The 16,960-nt window shown below is 34.8% G+C and overlaps 3 protein-coding genes across 6 annotated transcripts; all 3 read left to right on the top strand.

Moving 5' to 3' along the window:
- Positions 1-122: 122 nt before the first annotated feature.
- On the top strand, positions 123-3,061 carry ATCOAE (dephospho-CoA kinase family). 3 transcript variants are annotated; one of them, XM_086444094.1, is made up of 4 exons: positions 123-483; positions 567-683; positions 2,160-2,305; positions 2,398-3,061. In XM_086444094.1, the coding sequence occupies exons 2-4, from the start codon at positions 576-578 to the stop codon at positions 2,852-2,854; spliced, it is 711 nt and encodes a 236-aa protein (XP_086300220.1). In that variant the 5' UTR covers positions 123-483; positions 567-575; the 3' UTR covers positions 2,855-3,061. The 3 variants fall into 3 exon arrangements, with proteins under 3 accessions (XP_086300220.1, XP_086300221.1, XP_086300219.1); XM_086444095.1 differs by having other exon boundaries at positions 123-330; positions 557-683; XM_086444093.1 differs by having other exon boundaries at positions 123-330.
- Positions 3,062-6,106: 3,045 nt separating this feature from the next.
- LOC147402437 (uncharacterized) lies at positions 6,107-9,812 on the top strand. Of its 2 annotated transcripts, none has more exons than XM_086444097.1 (7): positions 6,107-6,444; positions 6,991-7,029; positions 7,119-7,172; positions 7,280-7,333; positions 9,155-9,208; positions 9,296-9,367; positions 9,467-9,812. In XM_086444097.1, exons 1-7 carry the CDS (start codon positions 6,391-6,393, stop codon positions 9,572-9,574), a joined length of 435 nt encoding a protein of 144 aa, XP_086300223.1. In that variant the 5' UTR covers positions 6,107-6,390; the 3' UTR covers positions 9,575-9,812. The 2 variants fall into 2 exon arrangements, with proteins under 2 accessions (XP_086300223.1, XP_086300224.1); XM_086444098.1 differs by having other exon boundaries at positions 6,108-6,444; positions 6,991-7,023.
- A 3,786-nt stretch (positions 9,813-13,598) lies between these two features.
- LOC147402438 (heavy metal-associated isoprenylated plant protein 35-like) lies at positions 13,599-15,258 on the top strand. Its single transcript, XM_086444099.1, has 3 exons — positions 13,599-13,781; positions 13,870-13,945; positions 14,148-15,258. Exons 1-3 carry the CDS (start codon positions 13,734-13,736, stop codon positions 14,954-14,956), a joined length of 933 nt encoding a protein of 310 aa, XP_086300225.1. The 5' UTR covers positions 13,599-13,733; the 3' UTR covers positions 14,957-15,258.
- Positions 15,259-16,960: the final 1,702 nt, after the last annotated feature.

Genomic DNA, 16,960 nt, shown 5'->3' on the forward strand with positions numbered 1-16,960 from the left:
CGTTTACTAATTGCACACCAATTCCTATATAAATCACCAAATAATTGCTACAGTTGATGTAGCGTTAACAAAAGTTGGTGTGGCAATAGTAACTCTCACATTTTTCTGTGGCGTACATTGGAGTTCCATTGTTTTCTTTAGGTCTCGAACTCGATTCAGATTCAGAGACCAACGTGAACCAATAGAAGAATCGATCTGCAACCAAGCTCTAGTTCATATTGATGAATGTGTGATCTTGATGGATCGAATTCTTTTGTGCTTTTAATTGATTGACAATTTATCAGAACACCTCTCTCTCTCTCTCTCTAGCCGAACCACTTCGTGCATCAGGTACGATCTCTCTAACAAATTTACCAAACCCCATTAAAACCTTACCTTTCCCAAACCCTGTATAGAAACCCTAGATTTCCCCCCAAAACTGATATCTTCAATCACCTTCGCCTTCTTAGAGTGTTGAATCTGAATTTATAGCTAAAGTAACTAGTTCTGCTATGCATTTTACCGTACATCGAATTGTTAACTATGTATCAAGGGCGGGCTGACTCATTTTTGTTAGGAGATTGTAGAGAAAAGAGATGCGAATAGTGGGACTGACTGGAGGGATCGCATCAGGGAAAAGCACGGTATCCAATCTCTTTAAGTCCAGCGGTGTTCCCATTGTCGATGCCGACATCATCGCTCGTGTACACTCTCACACACACACACTTTATTTTGATTGTGTTTCTATACTTGTCGATTAGTGTTTTTAGCTCACAATAAGACTTTGTTTTGATTGTAATTATTCCTATCTTTGATAGAACAAACGCTATAATGGAACCCATCAACTTCTACCACCATCGATGACACAAGTTACTACTACTACCTGTTGTATGTAGATACTTCAATATGCCCATTATATTCATATCTACACGATATGTAGATACTGACACTAATTACTACATGGATACTTGTTTGCTGAAATTTTCTCATTTCATTCTTATGCATTTTGTCTCGTTTAGTTGATGCAGATGAAGTAAGTCTTCTTGACTTCCTCTTCCATCTTTATATGCTTCCTTTTGACCTGCAAATTGCTTTTTATCTATATCTAAATTGATATCGTAATTCTACTCTTATTAACGAAAATTTGTAGATAGTATATTTTAACTAGTCTTACTATAAAACTTGAGTCGTGCTGGAGTGACCTCAAGATTGTACCTCATATCTCGCATCTTTAGGTGAAAGTGGATAGGAACCATAGATGCTTTTTCAATTGTATCTCGATGAAAAGCATCTATGGTTCCCATACACTTTCATGTCAGGGTGTGGGTGTGGGTGTGCGATGTGAGGTACAATATTGAGCTCACTTCGGCATTATTCATATAACTTTCATATTAGAAGTCTTGCTGCATTGGCATAATGTAAATGCAAAGAGAAAAATTAGTTAGTTTAGAAATGATAAAAAATTAAACATGGTATCAATACTTGGATAAGATACTTATCTTTGTATCAGTTTCTTGGACTTCGGAAAACAAGGAATCGTATCCTCGTTACTCGTAATAATAATTTTATTTGGGCATCTTAGCTTACAACCCAATTCTGACTGAGTTTCACAAAGGATTTTAGTTGATGAAGCATGTTTACTCAAGTTTTCGTGTAGGTTATTCTGATATTTCGTTGATGAAGCTTGTTTGCTATGGGTTATTCTGATATCTATTATAGCACATATTTCTTCCTAAACCAAGCCATGCTTGCACTTCTTGATTCCTCTCCAAGTCCTCATTTTATTTTTATTTATTTTTCGTGTAGAATGAATGATGAACCATTACTCTTAAAAAGAACTTCTAGCAATACTTGTGATTTTAATAATTTGAAGAAGTTAAAAATAGAAATTATACCTTCTATTTTTACTATTCAGTGAAAATGTTTGCTCATGAGGATATTGAAATACCTCACTCCGTGCCTTTTACATTTAAAAACATTGAATAAATAATGAGAAAATTCATAAATGCACACACCTACCTACCAGTTCTAATCGGTAAATATCAAGCAAACAAAATGGACTTAATGGAAGAGTGCCTACAAAATGTATGCTTTCAGTGGGCCAAAAGTGACATTTTTAGGGTGTGAGGTTAATGAATATTCAACCACTTCAGGGTTATGACGACCAATTTCTTTGGCAGGATGTACTAAGGAAGGGCACTGGTGGCTGGAAAAAGGTTGTGGAAGCATTTGGACCAGAAATTTTACAAGATAATGGAGAAGTTAATAGGGTACGGCTTGGCCAAATTGTCTTCTCTGATCCCACGAAACGCCAACTTCTTAACCGGTATGAGTTGTTAGTTGGTTTAGTAATTTACTCATCTTTTAAAACTTTTATCATCCATCTTTCTTATTCTTCATTGTCTCTTCCCCTTGCAGGTTGTTGGCTCCATTTATCTCCGCAGGTATTTTGTGGGAAGTTTTGAAGCTATGGATGACGGGGTCTAAGGTTATTGTTCTCGACATCCCATTGTTGTTTGAAGTCAAAATGGACCGATGGACAAAACCCATTATCGTCGTATGGGTTGACCCGGAAACACAGCTCCAACGTCTCATTACAAGAGATGGAACATCTGAAGAACAGGCAAGAAACAGAATCAATGCCCAGATGGAACTAGATTGGAAAAGGACGAAAGCCGACATAGTGATTAATAACTCTGGATCGCTTGAGGAAACAAAGGAGCAGTTTGAGAAGGTATTGAACCAGGTCATGAAACCCTTGACATGGACGGAATTCGGGTTATCTAGACAAGGTGCCTTGTGGGTTCTTTCTTCTGTCATTGTTGGTGTTCTTGCTTGCAGAAGGATTTATAACAGTGATGGTATAAGGTCATAGTGACCAGTTGAACCTTGAATTGTTAGTGCTTTGGTAAAATTGAAATGAGTACCTTGGATGATTTGTTTCGACAAACCTTTGTTGTTCCTTCAAACATATTTAGTTGTATATTTTAGTGCACCATAGCTTTCAGATTGAAATAAAAAGTTAAGAATCACTACAAAGATGGACAAATATTCTCAAGAACCAGGTGATCAATTTCATGACTGCTCTCTTGTACTGAAATTCTCTTTTTTTCATTTTAAAAGAACAAGAAGTGACTCTTTCCTGCTGAAATTCACCATTTAAGAAATGCAGCTAAGGGTATAAATCCCATGGAGCGTTTGGATTGTATATTTGGATAATTTTTACATGCCCCTCCATTTTTTTGAAAAAGTTAAGAGGTACCCTTCATTTGCAATCTGATAATTTATGCCCCTTGACTGTGGGCTTCTATGAGAGCTAATAAATATGATTGAAATGCCCTCATGGTGAAACCTTTGATTTTTCTTTGGAAAAAAAAAATCTGTAGTAGCCTTGGGAGAGCAAAAGCAAGGTTTTTTGGTTAATTGGTTGAAGATGTGAGCATTTTGTTATAATATAGAGGATAATTTCTGTAAGGGGGGACACAGTTAGATTTTGGGAGGATTCTTGGTGTGGGGGAATTTCTTTGAGGGAGAGATTTCCAGTGGTGTATGCGTTATCTGCGTAAAAAGAACTTATCTATTGCAAGTTTTCAGGTGTGAGAAAGCGTGACTTGGGTCTTAAGTGATTGATGAATGATTAAGAGATAACAAAGGTTTCTGAGATGATGGATTATCTTGAAAGCGTGTCCGGAGATGCTCAAGTAAACAATGAGAGATTGTGGGCTCCCAATAAAAAAAAGGATATTCTCGATTAAGGACATCTATAAAGAGTTAAGTAGGAGCGAGATACGACTTTCCCTCATGTAGCAATTTGGGGTCCAATGTTGCCTTTTTTGTTTGGACGACGGTTTTGGAGAGAATCCAAATGCAAGATCTTCTTAGGAGAAGGGGATTTTGTGGACCAAACGGGTGTAGTTTGTGTATGTCAAGTGAGGAGTCTGCTAATCACTTTGTTGTCCATTGCAAGGTTGCCAAAGGGGTATGGAACCATACTTTCTCCTTGTCTGGGGTGGATTGTTGTGTGTCAGGTTTTATTAGAGGAGTATTTGTTAGTGTTGGGTTTTCACTACGCCAAGAAACTAATATGGATCTTAACACCGATCACGGTCCTTTGGGGCATTTGGTTAGAAAGAAATACTAGAATTTCCCAAAAGAAGGATAAGTCTTCTCAAGGGTTGATTAGATCTATTCTCAGGCTATCGTTCTTTTGGTGCAAAAGCTTTAAAGAGTTTAGAGAGGATTTTTTCAACAATTTTTTGTACTGATAGGAGATCATTTGTAGCATTGCAATGCTTTAGGGGTTGGTTTCTTTTTTTTTTTTTTTTTTCCTAATTTGCTTTTTTAGGAGGGTCAACTCGACCTTCCCATTTGTTTGCTTGCTTGCTCATTTCTTTTATCTTATCAACCACAAAAAAAAAAAAATTGTCCTTCAAAATTGTTTAATTTTTAGATTGGTGTATTATTGAAAAAATTAGTGTGGAAATGAAAATTTATGTCGACCGGTACTATGTACTCATCTTGTTCCTTTCCTGTAGAAAGGCATCGCAACTTACAGCTAATTGGACTAAAACAATAGGGTGAAGTGAATTATTTTTTATTCATCTAATTTGGTGTAATTGTATGTTCATCCCCTAATATTTTAACAATTGTGCTCCCCACCTTCTCTATAAACAATAGGAATTCATCTCTATATTGACGAAAAATGTACAAAAGTTTTTTTGAAATATCATTTTTACTACAACTTAACATAACATGAATTCTTATAAATAAAAAGATTTTAACAATAAAATAAAGAGTCATGATTTTCTAAGGCCGCTTTGACACACGCCCCTAGACACCCCCTGACATGTCATGGGTTAGAATCATAGATTTCATCGGGATACACAATTGTGCATCCCCATAAATATATATAGTTGTGTATACCGTGGAAATCTATGGTTTTATCACATGCCACGTTAAGGAGTGGCGTGCGTTAGAGGGGGTCTCAAAAAATCATTATTCAAAAAAAAAAAAAAATAGTGCTGATAATATGTCACCGTTTTTGGGACTCCTAACGTGTTTGCTCACAGCCTAGCAAATGTTTGACATGTGGCTTGAATGACATCAGCAATAGAGAGAACTTCTCTCTCTTGTTCCCGCATATTTATTTTTTTTCACATTCAAAAAAGAAAAAGAAAAAAAAAAGGTATTTTTGGAACTTTACCCAAGGTGTTGAAAACGGATAGCCACCGAGCACTCAAATTTAAAAATAAAATTCAACGATAAAAAATAATTATTTTTTTATCTTTATTTTTTTAAAACTTCATATAGTTTTGTCTTCTACAATTCCATTGCATCAGATCATTTTTTTTTTAATGTCACAAGGTGATCAAATCAGAAAGTTTTCTTTTTTTCACCATGGGTAGAAGAGAGAAAGAAAGAGGCATTCAGTAAAAACAACATTATTTTATCAAAATTCTAAAATAATATTGTAATTCGTAAAGAGCTATAGTTAAACAAAAAAATTAAAAACAATGTAGAACTATCAAGTCAGATTCAATTGAAGTGAAACAAAAATGATTTGGATACATTTTTATGGATCCATGTCCAAGAAAAAAAATCTAGATTAACCCATTTTAAACCCCACTAATAGGGGAATGAGTCTGACTAGCCTTACTAACTTAGTAGGAAAAAAAAAAACCTTACTAAGTAAGGCCTTTTATACTTAATAAGTTAGTCAGAAAAGTGTCAACGTAACTTCAACGCAAATAAGCATATCTCCAAAGCATAACTATTTCACAACCATCATTGCTATTTACCACAAAGAATTAGAAAGATAAATTGACTTTTATTTTGCCTCTCCCATTTTCTCTCTCTAAAATATTTCGAAGTAAAGAGCTCTAATCTGAGTGCCATGGAGTTCTTTCGAAGAGTTTTGGCTCTATAAAATATATTTAGGAGAGGATATAGAGCCCGAGTGCATTGGAATTGCTCTTGGTCTAGGTAAATTAAATCCAATTTACCTTCCCAAAAAAGAAGGTATAAGTTCAATTTTCAGAACACTAAAGGATCGATGTGTAATTAGGCAAAATCAGATGTTCAATGTGTAATTTACCCGTGTAGAGGTCCATAGAGAAACATGCATGATGAACTTCACGACACATACACCGGTACGACAGATAAAGCGACTTGGTTCAATAATTCATCTCCACACACCAAACATGATAGGTGTTCCTCTCTTTTCTCTCGTGGCTTCCAACTGGACTTGAATTTTGCCCGCTCAAATCTCTAAATTTCAACTCAATTTTAAAATTTCAGCTTCTGTTACTCTCATTTTTAACCTCCCTGATCTGATCTGATACCTCTCCACCTACGAGAATAACAAAACCCTAACCCTAGAAAGTGTACTCCATTTCTATTAATCGAGCTCTAATGGCGGACTCTGATTCCACTCTAGATCTTCCAGTCGTCGTTCCTTTCTCATCAGTAAGCTTCTTTTTTTTTTGGTTCCCTCCGAAAACGAAATCTGATTTTCTGCATTTTCTTGGTTTTAAAGATGCTTATCTGTTATCTTCTTATTTCAATCGAAATCTATCGAGGTTTTGAGTTTCAGATAATTTGATCATTTTCTCTCAGAATGAAATCTTTTACTGCTCTCTGTTACTTTAGTTCATCGGTTTCGCATGTTTGCAAAAGAAAGAGATTGTGACGCTTGATCTTGAATTTACTTCTCTGTTATCTTCTTCTTTTTCAGTCAAGTTCTATCTAGATTTTGAGTTTAAGCTAATTTGAGTTCCTCTCTCTCTCATCCGATCTTTTGCTTCTCTCTCTTACTTTAGTTCATCTGTTTCTCATGTTTACAGAAGAAAGAGATTATGACGCTTGATCTTGAATTTACTTCCCTGTTATCTTCTTCTTTTTCAGTCAAGATCTATCTAGGTTTTGAGTTTTAGCAAATTTGAGTTTTTCTTTATTTCAGTATCCGATCTTTTGCCTCTCTCTCTCTAGTTAATCTGTTTCTAATGTTTGCAGAAGAAAGAGAATATGACGCAGATTGGCTCAAAGGTCGCGGTAATCTGGAGAGTTTAGTTGTTCTCGGTTTTGATTTTTTATATATTTTTCACAGAAATGTTGTTGAATATGTTACTATTTGTTTGCAGGAATTGAGTGAATCGAGGTCAGAGCTTCTAACTAGAATTCAAGGGCTAAAACAGGTGACTAGGAACAAATTTTTGGTTTTACAGTTTGGATTTTGTTTCTACTTTTGTATCTTTCTTTTTTTCCCCTTCTAGTTTTACGCAAATGCTTGTGTGCAATGCAGGATTTGCAGAGTTGGAGATTGAGGCTAGACACTCAAGTTAAGACCTATCGTGATGTAAGTGTTAATTGTTTCATCTCCTTATATTTAAAAAAAAAAAAAAATTATATTTAGTATGGATTATGGCATAGTAAACTACATTTGGGTTTTGCTGTTATAGTTACGGGGTTATTCTCTCCTGCAATTCAGCCAATTATATGAATTATGAGATGATCGTCTTGTCCATTAGCATCTCCAAGGGATCCATATGCGTTTTAAGAGAAGCATAGATTAGTTTTGAGTGGGGCTTTTACACAATTTGTGTACTTCATGATAGGTTAAGAATTATTTGATTTACAAGTCTGTCATGGAAGATGACATATGCTTTGGCATAAAGAACACTTTGATTCATCTTTCGAGTTTGATTTGGCAACTTTGGACCGTTAATTTGCCATTGTCTTTTTGTTCAGTTGTATTTAACAGGGTATTCTATAGGTTCATTGGTCATGGACAGTTCTCAAAACACCTTTCATGTGTATTTTAGTTGAATGACTACTCCCATAGACAACCAAACTCCAAAATCTCTTCTAATACCTACTGCTAGCTCTCGAGAGATAATCGTCTAAGTAAGATGTTATATTTGATAGTCAACTTTCCTAGCCTGAAATAGGATTGATTCTCTATTGTTTCATACCCTTCCATGTTCTCCATCACTATCTCCACAATTTCGTTGTATGATTCATTAATTTTATCCCACAATAATGATTGCTATTTTGCACATCACCGTAGTTTTTATAAATAGGTATTATAGAACTTCCCATGCAATAATTTGCTCTCTGTTTCTTTAAAAACCTTATTACAAAGCTTAGTTAACTCACACAGTCCAGATTTTCCCATGTACTCTCTAACCTCCATCGGAGTACCATGTGTCTAAGTTCTTTCTTACATTCATCTTAGCTAAAGTTTCTCACTTTTATGATCGTAATTCTATTATCATCTAAATGCTGTCACTATATGGCTAGCATTTTCCTCTAGTTATAAGCTCTCTACACGATCTTTGTGTAATATTTTCTGCATTCATTAATTTCCTTGTGCTTTACCAAAGATTCATTGGTCTAATTTAACCATCTGTGTCTAGTTGTCCTTGTTTCATATTTGCACGTTTGCATTTTGTTTGGAGATAGAGAGAATTCTTATTGGTAGTAAGGCGCTAGGACCTTTTGCTTCTTGAGATGTTATGTGAGGCATGTACTAAAGTGAAGCAAGGTGCAGTATTTTAATAATTATTAATAACAAATACAAAATAGTATAAAATCATATTCTAGTGTTCGACACTCCGGGTCTTTTTTTTTTTTTTGATTTCCAGGTATCCCTGTAGACAGCGGAACGGGCCCACATCTGGGCTTTGCCCAGTCCATAAACCATGGTCCATTCCAAGGACTATTCCCGGGACATGTGCAATGCTTGCACATCACACACCAGGTAAGTGAGGGTGTGCCCTCGCGGGTGGCTCCTGAGGAATTAATGCTCATATTGGGTATCGAACACACGACCTACGAGCATTAACACTTATCGGCCTGAAATTGCCATTGAGCCAACCCCTCAGGGTTAGTCCTACATTCCTTTTTTGGAAACAAGGGCCTAATAAATGAATGATTCACGACAAGAATAATAGTCATTAAAAAGAAGCATTTCCTTCATTGCTTCTTGCCTCCGTAGATCTTATGGAACCCTGTACTTAGTTTTTTTCTTTTGTTTGTAGGTATTTATTTTTTATTTTTTATTTATTCCTTCTTTAGTATCTTTGGTTTGTTAACACAACATACTTCTACATGATTAATACTTCTAATATTTACTCACATGCAATTTGTGATGGGAATTGGGATTCACATCATCCAGGAGTTGTCAGACCTTAAGAAATCCCTCAATGTTGAAGTAGAGCAACTGAGATCGGTGAGTCTTGCTGCATTCTTATTGTCAAGTCTTAATTTCTTATTATCTTGTGTTTATTATTATTATTATTTTGCATTGAATGTGTAGGAATTTCAAGATCTGAGGACCACCCTTCAGCAGCAACAAGAGGATGTTACAGCTAGTCTAAGGAACTTGTCGGTATGGTATTCTATCTTTAGTTAACATTTCTTCCTGGATTCATCTTTTCTTAGGCATGGTCCTACATGTATTTTACTGATATTTTTATAAATTCTGTAGTCTCAGGATGTGCCTGAAGATGCTAAGGAAACCCAAATTCCCAAAGGCGAAGAAAATGTTGGTGAAGTTCAAGTTCCTGCATCAGTAGAGAATAGTAAAGAAAATTAAACATTAAATGGGCTTCACTTGGAACGATTTTATCATCTTAGAGAAGTCATATTCTGTATATGAACTCATTGTTTCCTGGGTTCATTAGATGAACTAATTTGTATTGATCCCCTCTGAAAAATTCATGTTTTCCTTGGCCTTGTAATGTTCTTAAAACATGGTTGGCTAAGCTGGCTTCCCAAGAGGGCATTTCTCTTGCCAATAAGTTCCAAAATAATTGGACTCCGCTTAATCTTTTGATGATCCGAATTCTATCTCAGATCAGAGGGTCTTGATCCTTCAGTCTTATCTCATTAAGCAGTCTGGACTGAGTAGGTTATTGTTCATGTGCAATGCAACGATTTGGTCCCTCTATGATGATAATGATGGACGTCTTTCATCAAGTACTAAACGACAATTATGCCTGTCTTCTGTTGTATTAGTTTCAGTTTGGAAAGTACTTTAATTCTTTTTGAGAAATATTTTTATTGGGGTGAACATTTTCTGGAAAATATTTTCTGCAATCTTAATGGAGATATGGCACTCTTAGAGATGAGCCATTTGTCAGTTTCTTAGACGAGAGGGTGGGCCATATTGTCATCATCATTTTGTGTCAAATTTTCTCTTTCTGAGATAACTCGGTGGATGTCTATTATCAGGATCGTATAAAATTTACATGATTACATGATCGATAATTGTGCTCAAACCCATTTCTGAAAGTTTTGTAACATCTATGACAATCCCATCACAAAATAACCTTTGAAAGATGTGGTCAACACCAACTTTGGCCTTAAATACTTAAAAAAAGAAGAAATCATTGCTCTATTTTCGTTAGTTTTTAAATATTTCTAAAAGGTTTTTAGTGCCATCATGAGTCAATTACAATTGATTTTTTTTAAATCTAAGGCCTAGTGAATTTGTAATAGTGGATTGTTTAAAGTCCTGATTCATCTAAGTTTTTTTATATACAAAAATTGGTGATATTGGACTCTCTCTCAAGGCAAATCAAAACTGTAGTTGTGGACTGGTGGGTTTTGTGGTACCTTATGCGGATGCTTTCTTATATTATGATAAATAATTAAAGAAAAAAGAAATCCTGAAAGTTTAGAAAAGAAAACAATAATTGGAGATGGTTTTGTCGATTTTTGAATTTTGATGTTTGGGTCCATTAATAATGTTAAAGTACCCCAAGAGAGGATCTAACGTTTAGATTCTCCTTTGTACGAAGTACCTCTCTCTCTCTGTGAATCTGTGAAGTTGTTACATCGATTATCACTTCTGCTCCTCAAAATTTGCTGGAGACAATGAAAGCTAATTGAATATGTATCCACTTTGTTGTGGTGGATAAATGGGATTAGTGCAGAGTCTTGTCTTCACTTTAGATTTTCAGTCTTTAGTTCTCCTCTTCCCTTGAAATCATTGCTTTCCCGAAATTATCTTCCATCAATCCTGCACCAAAAGAAACCAAAAAGCTTATTCTGATCAATCTCCACTTTTCTTCTCAAATTACTCTTTTTTCAGGCGACCTCGATACCTTACCCTACCCTTTTTTTTTTCTTTTTTTTTCAAAGTAGTGAAACACTTACCTGATTTTAAGCCTTATTCGGGCTCTTTTGCTCAAATGGATTACCACATCAGCAATTCATCACCACAAGCCTCTAAGTTTCATCGAAAAATTCGGGTCTAAAAAAAAGAAAAACTCCAAAAACAATTTTTTTTTTAGTTTGATCCAAGGTTTTAAAAATAGACAACTATCGAATTTTCACATAGCTCCAAAACTTAGAATTAAAATTCAATGGTAAAAATTAATTTTATTTTCAAAGTTTATAGAATTTTATTCTCCAGAAGTCTGAAGCATTGGATCATGTTTTTAGATGCCACAAGGTGAGCCCAAGGATCCTTAGTAAGGTTGAAATCCTAACATACTTAATAAGGTCTAGTCGGACATTTTTTTATATATTAATGATAATCACTTGGGTTCGGTTAGTGTTCAATGCTCCTATCGGTCCAATTGAGATATTTTATAATAGTAAATTCGATTAAAATAAAATGGGATTCAATTGTTTAACTCAAGTGAACCGCCACAAAATTGGCGCAGTGTTGAGTAAGATTATAAACGTGAATAAAATCGACTTCATTGAGCACTACATTTAACACTGAGCTGATGTGGCAATGTCTTGAGAATCATAGATTTTTTGTACCTCGAGAAAATAAATTTATGATTCTTTATGCACTGTTACATCAAAACAATATTAAACGTAATGTCCAACGAAGTCAATGTAGGACTCTAAAGTTAATCTTGAAGTATAAAATTTCTTTGAAACTAAGGTATCTGAATTCCGGACTTCTTTAAAGTATCAAACTAATCCTCAGGACATATGTAGTCGTCTCATAAGAACCAAGTAATTTTTGGGATTAATCCCTGAGAGGGACTGGGTTGGGGGGCTCCACTACTTGATATGTGCGTTAAGCATAGTTTTGATTGCTAAGGTATCTAAACAGCAAAATAGACCCCTTCAATCAATGATGAGGTACTTTATTTTGCCATCCTAAGAAACCCTAAGTGAGACCCCTTTAGGATGGTGGAGCCAGCCTGATACAGATCATGATCCAGTTGCAACATGCCACGTTGAAGAATTTTAAAGAAAAAGTTGAACTTTAGTCCTATTTCTTTCTCGAATAAAAGAAACCAATACTAAAATATCGAAGGCATGGGTTACAGCCATAAACTTTCTATTAGAATAGATGAACGGTTTGGATCACTCGATTTAGTTGATATTTGATATATGAGATCGATGGTCTTAAAAGTTTTGCATGGTTTGTAAAGGCTACTTAAAAGAGAAGCTCATGAAAAAGATATATAGTTTAATCTTTTTTATTGTCTTTTACAAAAGTAAGCAGGGGTGTTTGTGAACACTACTTAAAAGAGAAGTTAATAAAAAGGACTATTTTACTCTTTAATCTTTAAGAAGAGTGCTTTGTCTTTGCTCCTTTGATAAGTATCCTCTCTCTCTTTCAATTTTTTGTTACTTGGGGAGAGAGATTTCGAATTTACAATATAAAAATTATATTGGCACACCATTCGTACTTGATTTTATTTGATAATAAAATTAATTACAAAATAATGAGAATTTTTTTTAATATAATTTTTATTAAGATAGTCTGATTGTAGATAACTTATTATCAATTGCAATCCACTTAAAAAACAAACCTTCTTGCACTTTTTAGGTATGATTGTCTAAAAAAGAAAAATAAATATTGCACTCATTTATCATCTTTTTAATTTTTATGATTGTTCAAAACTTGTGATTCGTTACGACACAAGAAAAGAAAAATTTTCTTCTACATTCTAGAGTGGAGGAAAATATACACTTAACACTTCCCTTACCTATAAGAGTGGAAAGAATTGAACCTATGACCTATATGAACCTAACGCTCTGATATCATATTAACCAATCAACTACTCCAAGAGATCGATCTTTTAAAGAATGTGAGAACTATGAACATAAGAAGATCACAAGGCTTAATTAGGTATGACACATTTGAAAGAAGAAAAAAAATATACACTCAACAGAGAGTGATTAAGAGTCGACGACCATGATCTTATGACCAGTATTATGAAAAATTGAAAAAAGATAAAAGAAAATGGTAAGCAAAAATAGTAAGAAAAGAAAGATGGAATAGAAGAGAGATTGTCATCTTAATTTCTCTTTCTAAGAGTTTCTCATCAAGATTGGGAAAATGGTACCTAACATCAATTTTAGGATGCTATAAAAAAAAATGGTGTGGTAATAACAAAATTTTAATAATAAGCCAGTCCCTATGAGGCCAACACCAGAAAATCTGTCGGATTGGTGATTTTTGTTTTTGTCACGATCTAAAACCACCAAATCCGGGTGAACTTTAGTGTGAGGGTCCACAAGTGTGGGACAAAAGATTCACGAATCACTAAGTTTACAATCTCAGCCGTTCGTTTGATAAAGATCCTCAAACATCGTTTGAGGTAAATATTTTCCTTTGCTATATATTTCCACTTAAGCCTAACATCTCTCTTCCCCTTCGCGTTGCAACACCAGTACACCACTACTTTTGAACCTTTTTTTCTCTCTCTCTATCTCTCTCCCTTTCTTCACACTTAAACGTCTCGACAGACACAATCTCTCACCTCTCTTCCTCTGTAATGGCATCAACAGTAGTGGAAGAAGCCTCACAATCCTTGAAATACCAGGTGAGCTCTGTTTTTCCAAATATCTACTCATCTCTGCTTTTTCACCAATATTTAGTTTTAATCTAAGATCATTTATTTCGTTTTCCAGACATGGGTCTTGAAGGTCTCTATCCACTGTGAAGGTTGCAAGAAAAAGGTCAAAAAGGTTCTACAGAGCATCGATGGTACACACCAAATCCTTATTTGTTTTCTCAAATCTCTCTCTATTTCTTCACAAATCTAACAATCTCTCTTTTTCCCATCTGGGTCTTCTCTCTGAACGCTGATTCCACCATTCATCTCTCCGTTTTTCCATTTTTCTTATCTGGGTCTTCTGTTTTAACGCAGATTCCGCTATTTCTGATTCATTTTTCTTACCTTTTTCAGGTGTTTATACAGTAACGATTGATTCCCAACAACACAAAGTCACGGTAACAGGAAACGTCAACGCAGAAACCCTAATAAAAAAACTAGGAAAAACGGGGAAAAACGCAGAGCTTTGGCCAGAACAAGTTGAAAAAAAGGAGAAAAAGCAAGGCAAAGGGAAGAACAAAGAGAACCAAAACAACCCAAAAAGTGTTGAAAACAGCAATGTTGATGGTCAGATTAAACCAGCAGAGAACGTCGAAGTAAAGCAAAACCTTACTAAAAACTCTGCTAAAAATAGCGAAGAAGAAGCAACTCCCGTTAAAAATAACAGTGACGATCTAACCAAAGAGACAAAATCTGACGGTAAGAAGACGGAAATCTTACCCACCGGTAGCGGTCAGTCTCCTTCGGTGGAGAAAAATGTCAGTGAAAGTGATGGCGCCGCTGAGAAAAGCGGCGGTGGCAAAGGAGGTAAAAAGAAAGGGAAGAAAGGGCAAAATGTTAATTCTCCTTCCGATGTTGAAGCTTCTGAAGATACACCGAGAAGCACTGAATCACCTACTCATGCCAAACCTGTTATGGCCCCGGTTAATCTCAGCCCTCCACGTCAGCATGCGTTTCCTTACCAATCTTATGGTCCTCCTCCTCCACCCGTATACGCTGTAAGTTACAATACAGCGTATCCTACCAGTAGCTACGGTGCTTCGTATTACGCGGAACCATCACCGTATGCACATACGTACACGTATCCAGAGTCTTACGCTCCACCGTCGGATTCTTTCGAGATGTTCAGCGATGAAAATGCGAATGCTTGTTCTATTATGTGACAGATATAATGTTATAGTACGCAACTTATACTTCTTGTATAAGTGTATGGAGGGTAATTTTGTAAATTTATATAGTAAAAATTGGGGTAAAATAGGGGAAGATGAGGGGAAATAAGAAAGGGGTTGTTTGCTGTATTAATGGGTTTTTTTTTTTTTTTTTCGTCTGTTTTTTTCTCTTTGTTGTAGTTGGTGTTAGTTATTAGAGTTGTAATGCTGAGTTGTTTGTAGGCCCTAATGTCTCTCTCACTCTTATGTGTAAAGGAGATTTTGATAATGAGGTTCAAATTAAATTATAAAATCTAGGGTTTTGGTTTAAAGGGAAAGAAAAAAAAATCAATTTTTGTTTAATTTTATAAAGTTCTCAGCCTTGTAATGATGAGTTGTTTGTAGGGTTTGAAATGTGTCTTTTTTTCTTTTCTCTTATGTGTAAAGCAGATTTTGACAAAGAGGTTGAGATTCAATTACAAAAAATCTAATGTTTGGGTTTTTTTAAAGTTTTAAAAGATAACAGCCTTGCAATGTTGGCTTGTTTTCAGGGCTTAAAATATATCTTTTTCTCTCACAAGTTTCACTCTTATGTGTAAAGGAGATCTTGATAATGAGATTTAGATTAAAAAAACAAAATCTAGAGTTTGGTTTACTTGTTTTTTATTATTATTTTTTTTCCTCATTTGCTTCAGTTGCCCATATTTTAGATAGTTTTAAAAGATACTAACCTAGTAATGTTCATTGTTTTTAGGACATAAAAATCTTTTTTTTTTAAATGACAAGGACAGGGGTTTCGATTGAAGTTTTCTTTAGCTTTGTTTCATTTGTATAACCTTTGGAGATTGTGATGGTCTGTCTTTTCCTTTAGAGAGGTTTTTTTTTTTTTTTTCTTGAAGTGTGGAGTGTTACTAGACTTCCACTTTGAGAATCAAAAGTTGGTTTGTATTGTTTGTAGCTATTTCTTTTTTCTTTTTAAATTTCTTATCTTTCCTGAATTAAGAGTAATAAATTAGGTTAAATATCTATTAACTATATATTTCAATCAAGAAAAAAAAAATAGTTGACTTATTTTACAATTGGTTTGACCAGTTTGGTTCAGTTCTCAAAGGTGGGTGACAATATGAGATTACCAAAATCTCCCAATCCACCTTATATTTAATGCATCTGTTAAGTGGGTAAATTGAGGTCATTTTGGTCAGATAATAAGAAGTGAGGTGACTCATCAAGGACAACTAATCAATCATGAATGTCAAGAAATGGATACTTTTTTTTGGCAGGTGAGCGGCCACTCTTGTTCATCTATATCCAATGTAAAGGGTATCATTCCATCTTCACAAATCCTTTTGAGAATGTGTGAGTGAATCTTTTTCATGCATCAATCATATTTAATAACAAAACCCAATTTCTTCAAATTCACTGTTAATGTTTTTAAATTTTTTTCCAAGTTCAAGATTAGATCACTTGGTTTGATTCTCTAAGCCACTCTAAGGGAACCTTATTAAGCTTCTCTTCAAACAAATATTTGAAGTGTTTTGCCCCTAAACCACTGATATTGACCTATATGTTGAATTGAGAGATTTATAATAAAACTTCATGTGAGAAGTATGATTGATAGAATCTACAAAAGATACATTTTTCTTTATCAATGTTCATGTTTAATTATTCATCCTTGTATAAAGTTGGCTAAACTCAGTGCTCCCTATTATCAAGATCCCAAAGAAGCTCTAACCCATGATGACTTACCCGATAGACTTCAGTCTTCCATGAGAAACTAACAAAAATGACTAAAATGCCCTCATCTTCAACCTTTCACCAAAGAGCCTTGATTTTTCTCAAAAACCCCATCATCTTCAATCTTCATCTTGGGGGTAAATTTTGTTGTCTTCAACCTTCATACCACAAGAACAAGATATGGTTTTTGAGAAGGCTGAACTTGATGGTTCAAAGACAATGTTGAAGAAGTTAAAAGAAATTTTTCTCTAGAGATTGGAGATGAGGCCATATTAGTAATTTCGT

Source organism: Akebia trifoliata, chromosome 5, assembly GCF_017979445.1.
Source record: "Akebia trifoliata isolate Shusen 1 chromosome 5, ASM1797944v1, whole genome shotgun sequence".
Lineage (NCBI taxonomy): Eukaryota > Viridiplantae > Streptophyta > Magnoliopsida > Ranunculales > Lardizabalaceae > Akebia > Akebia trifoliata.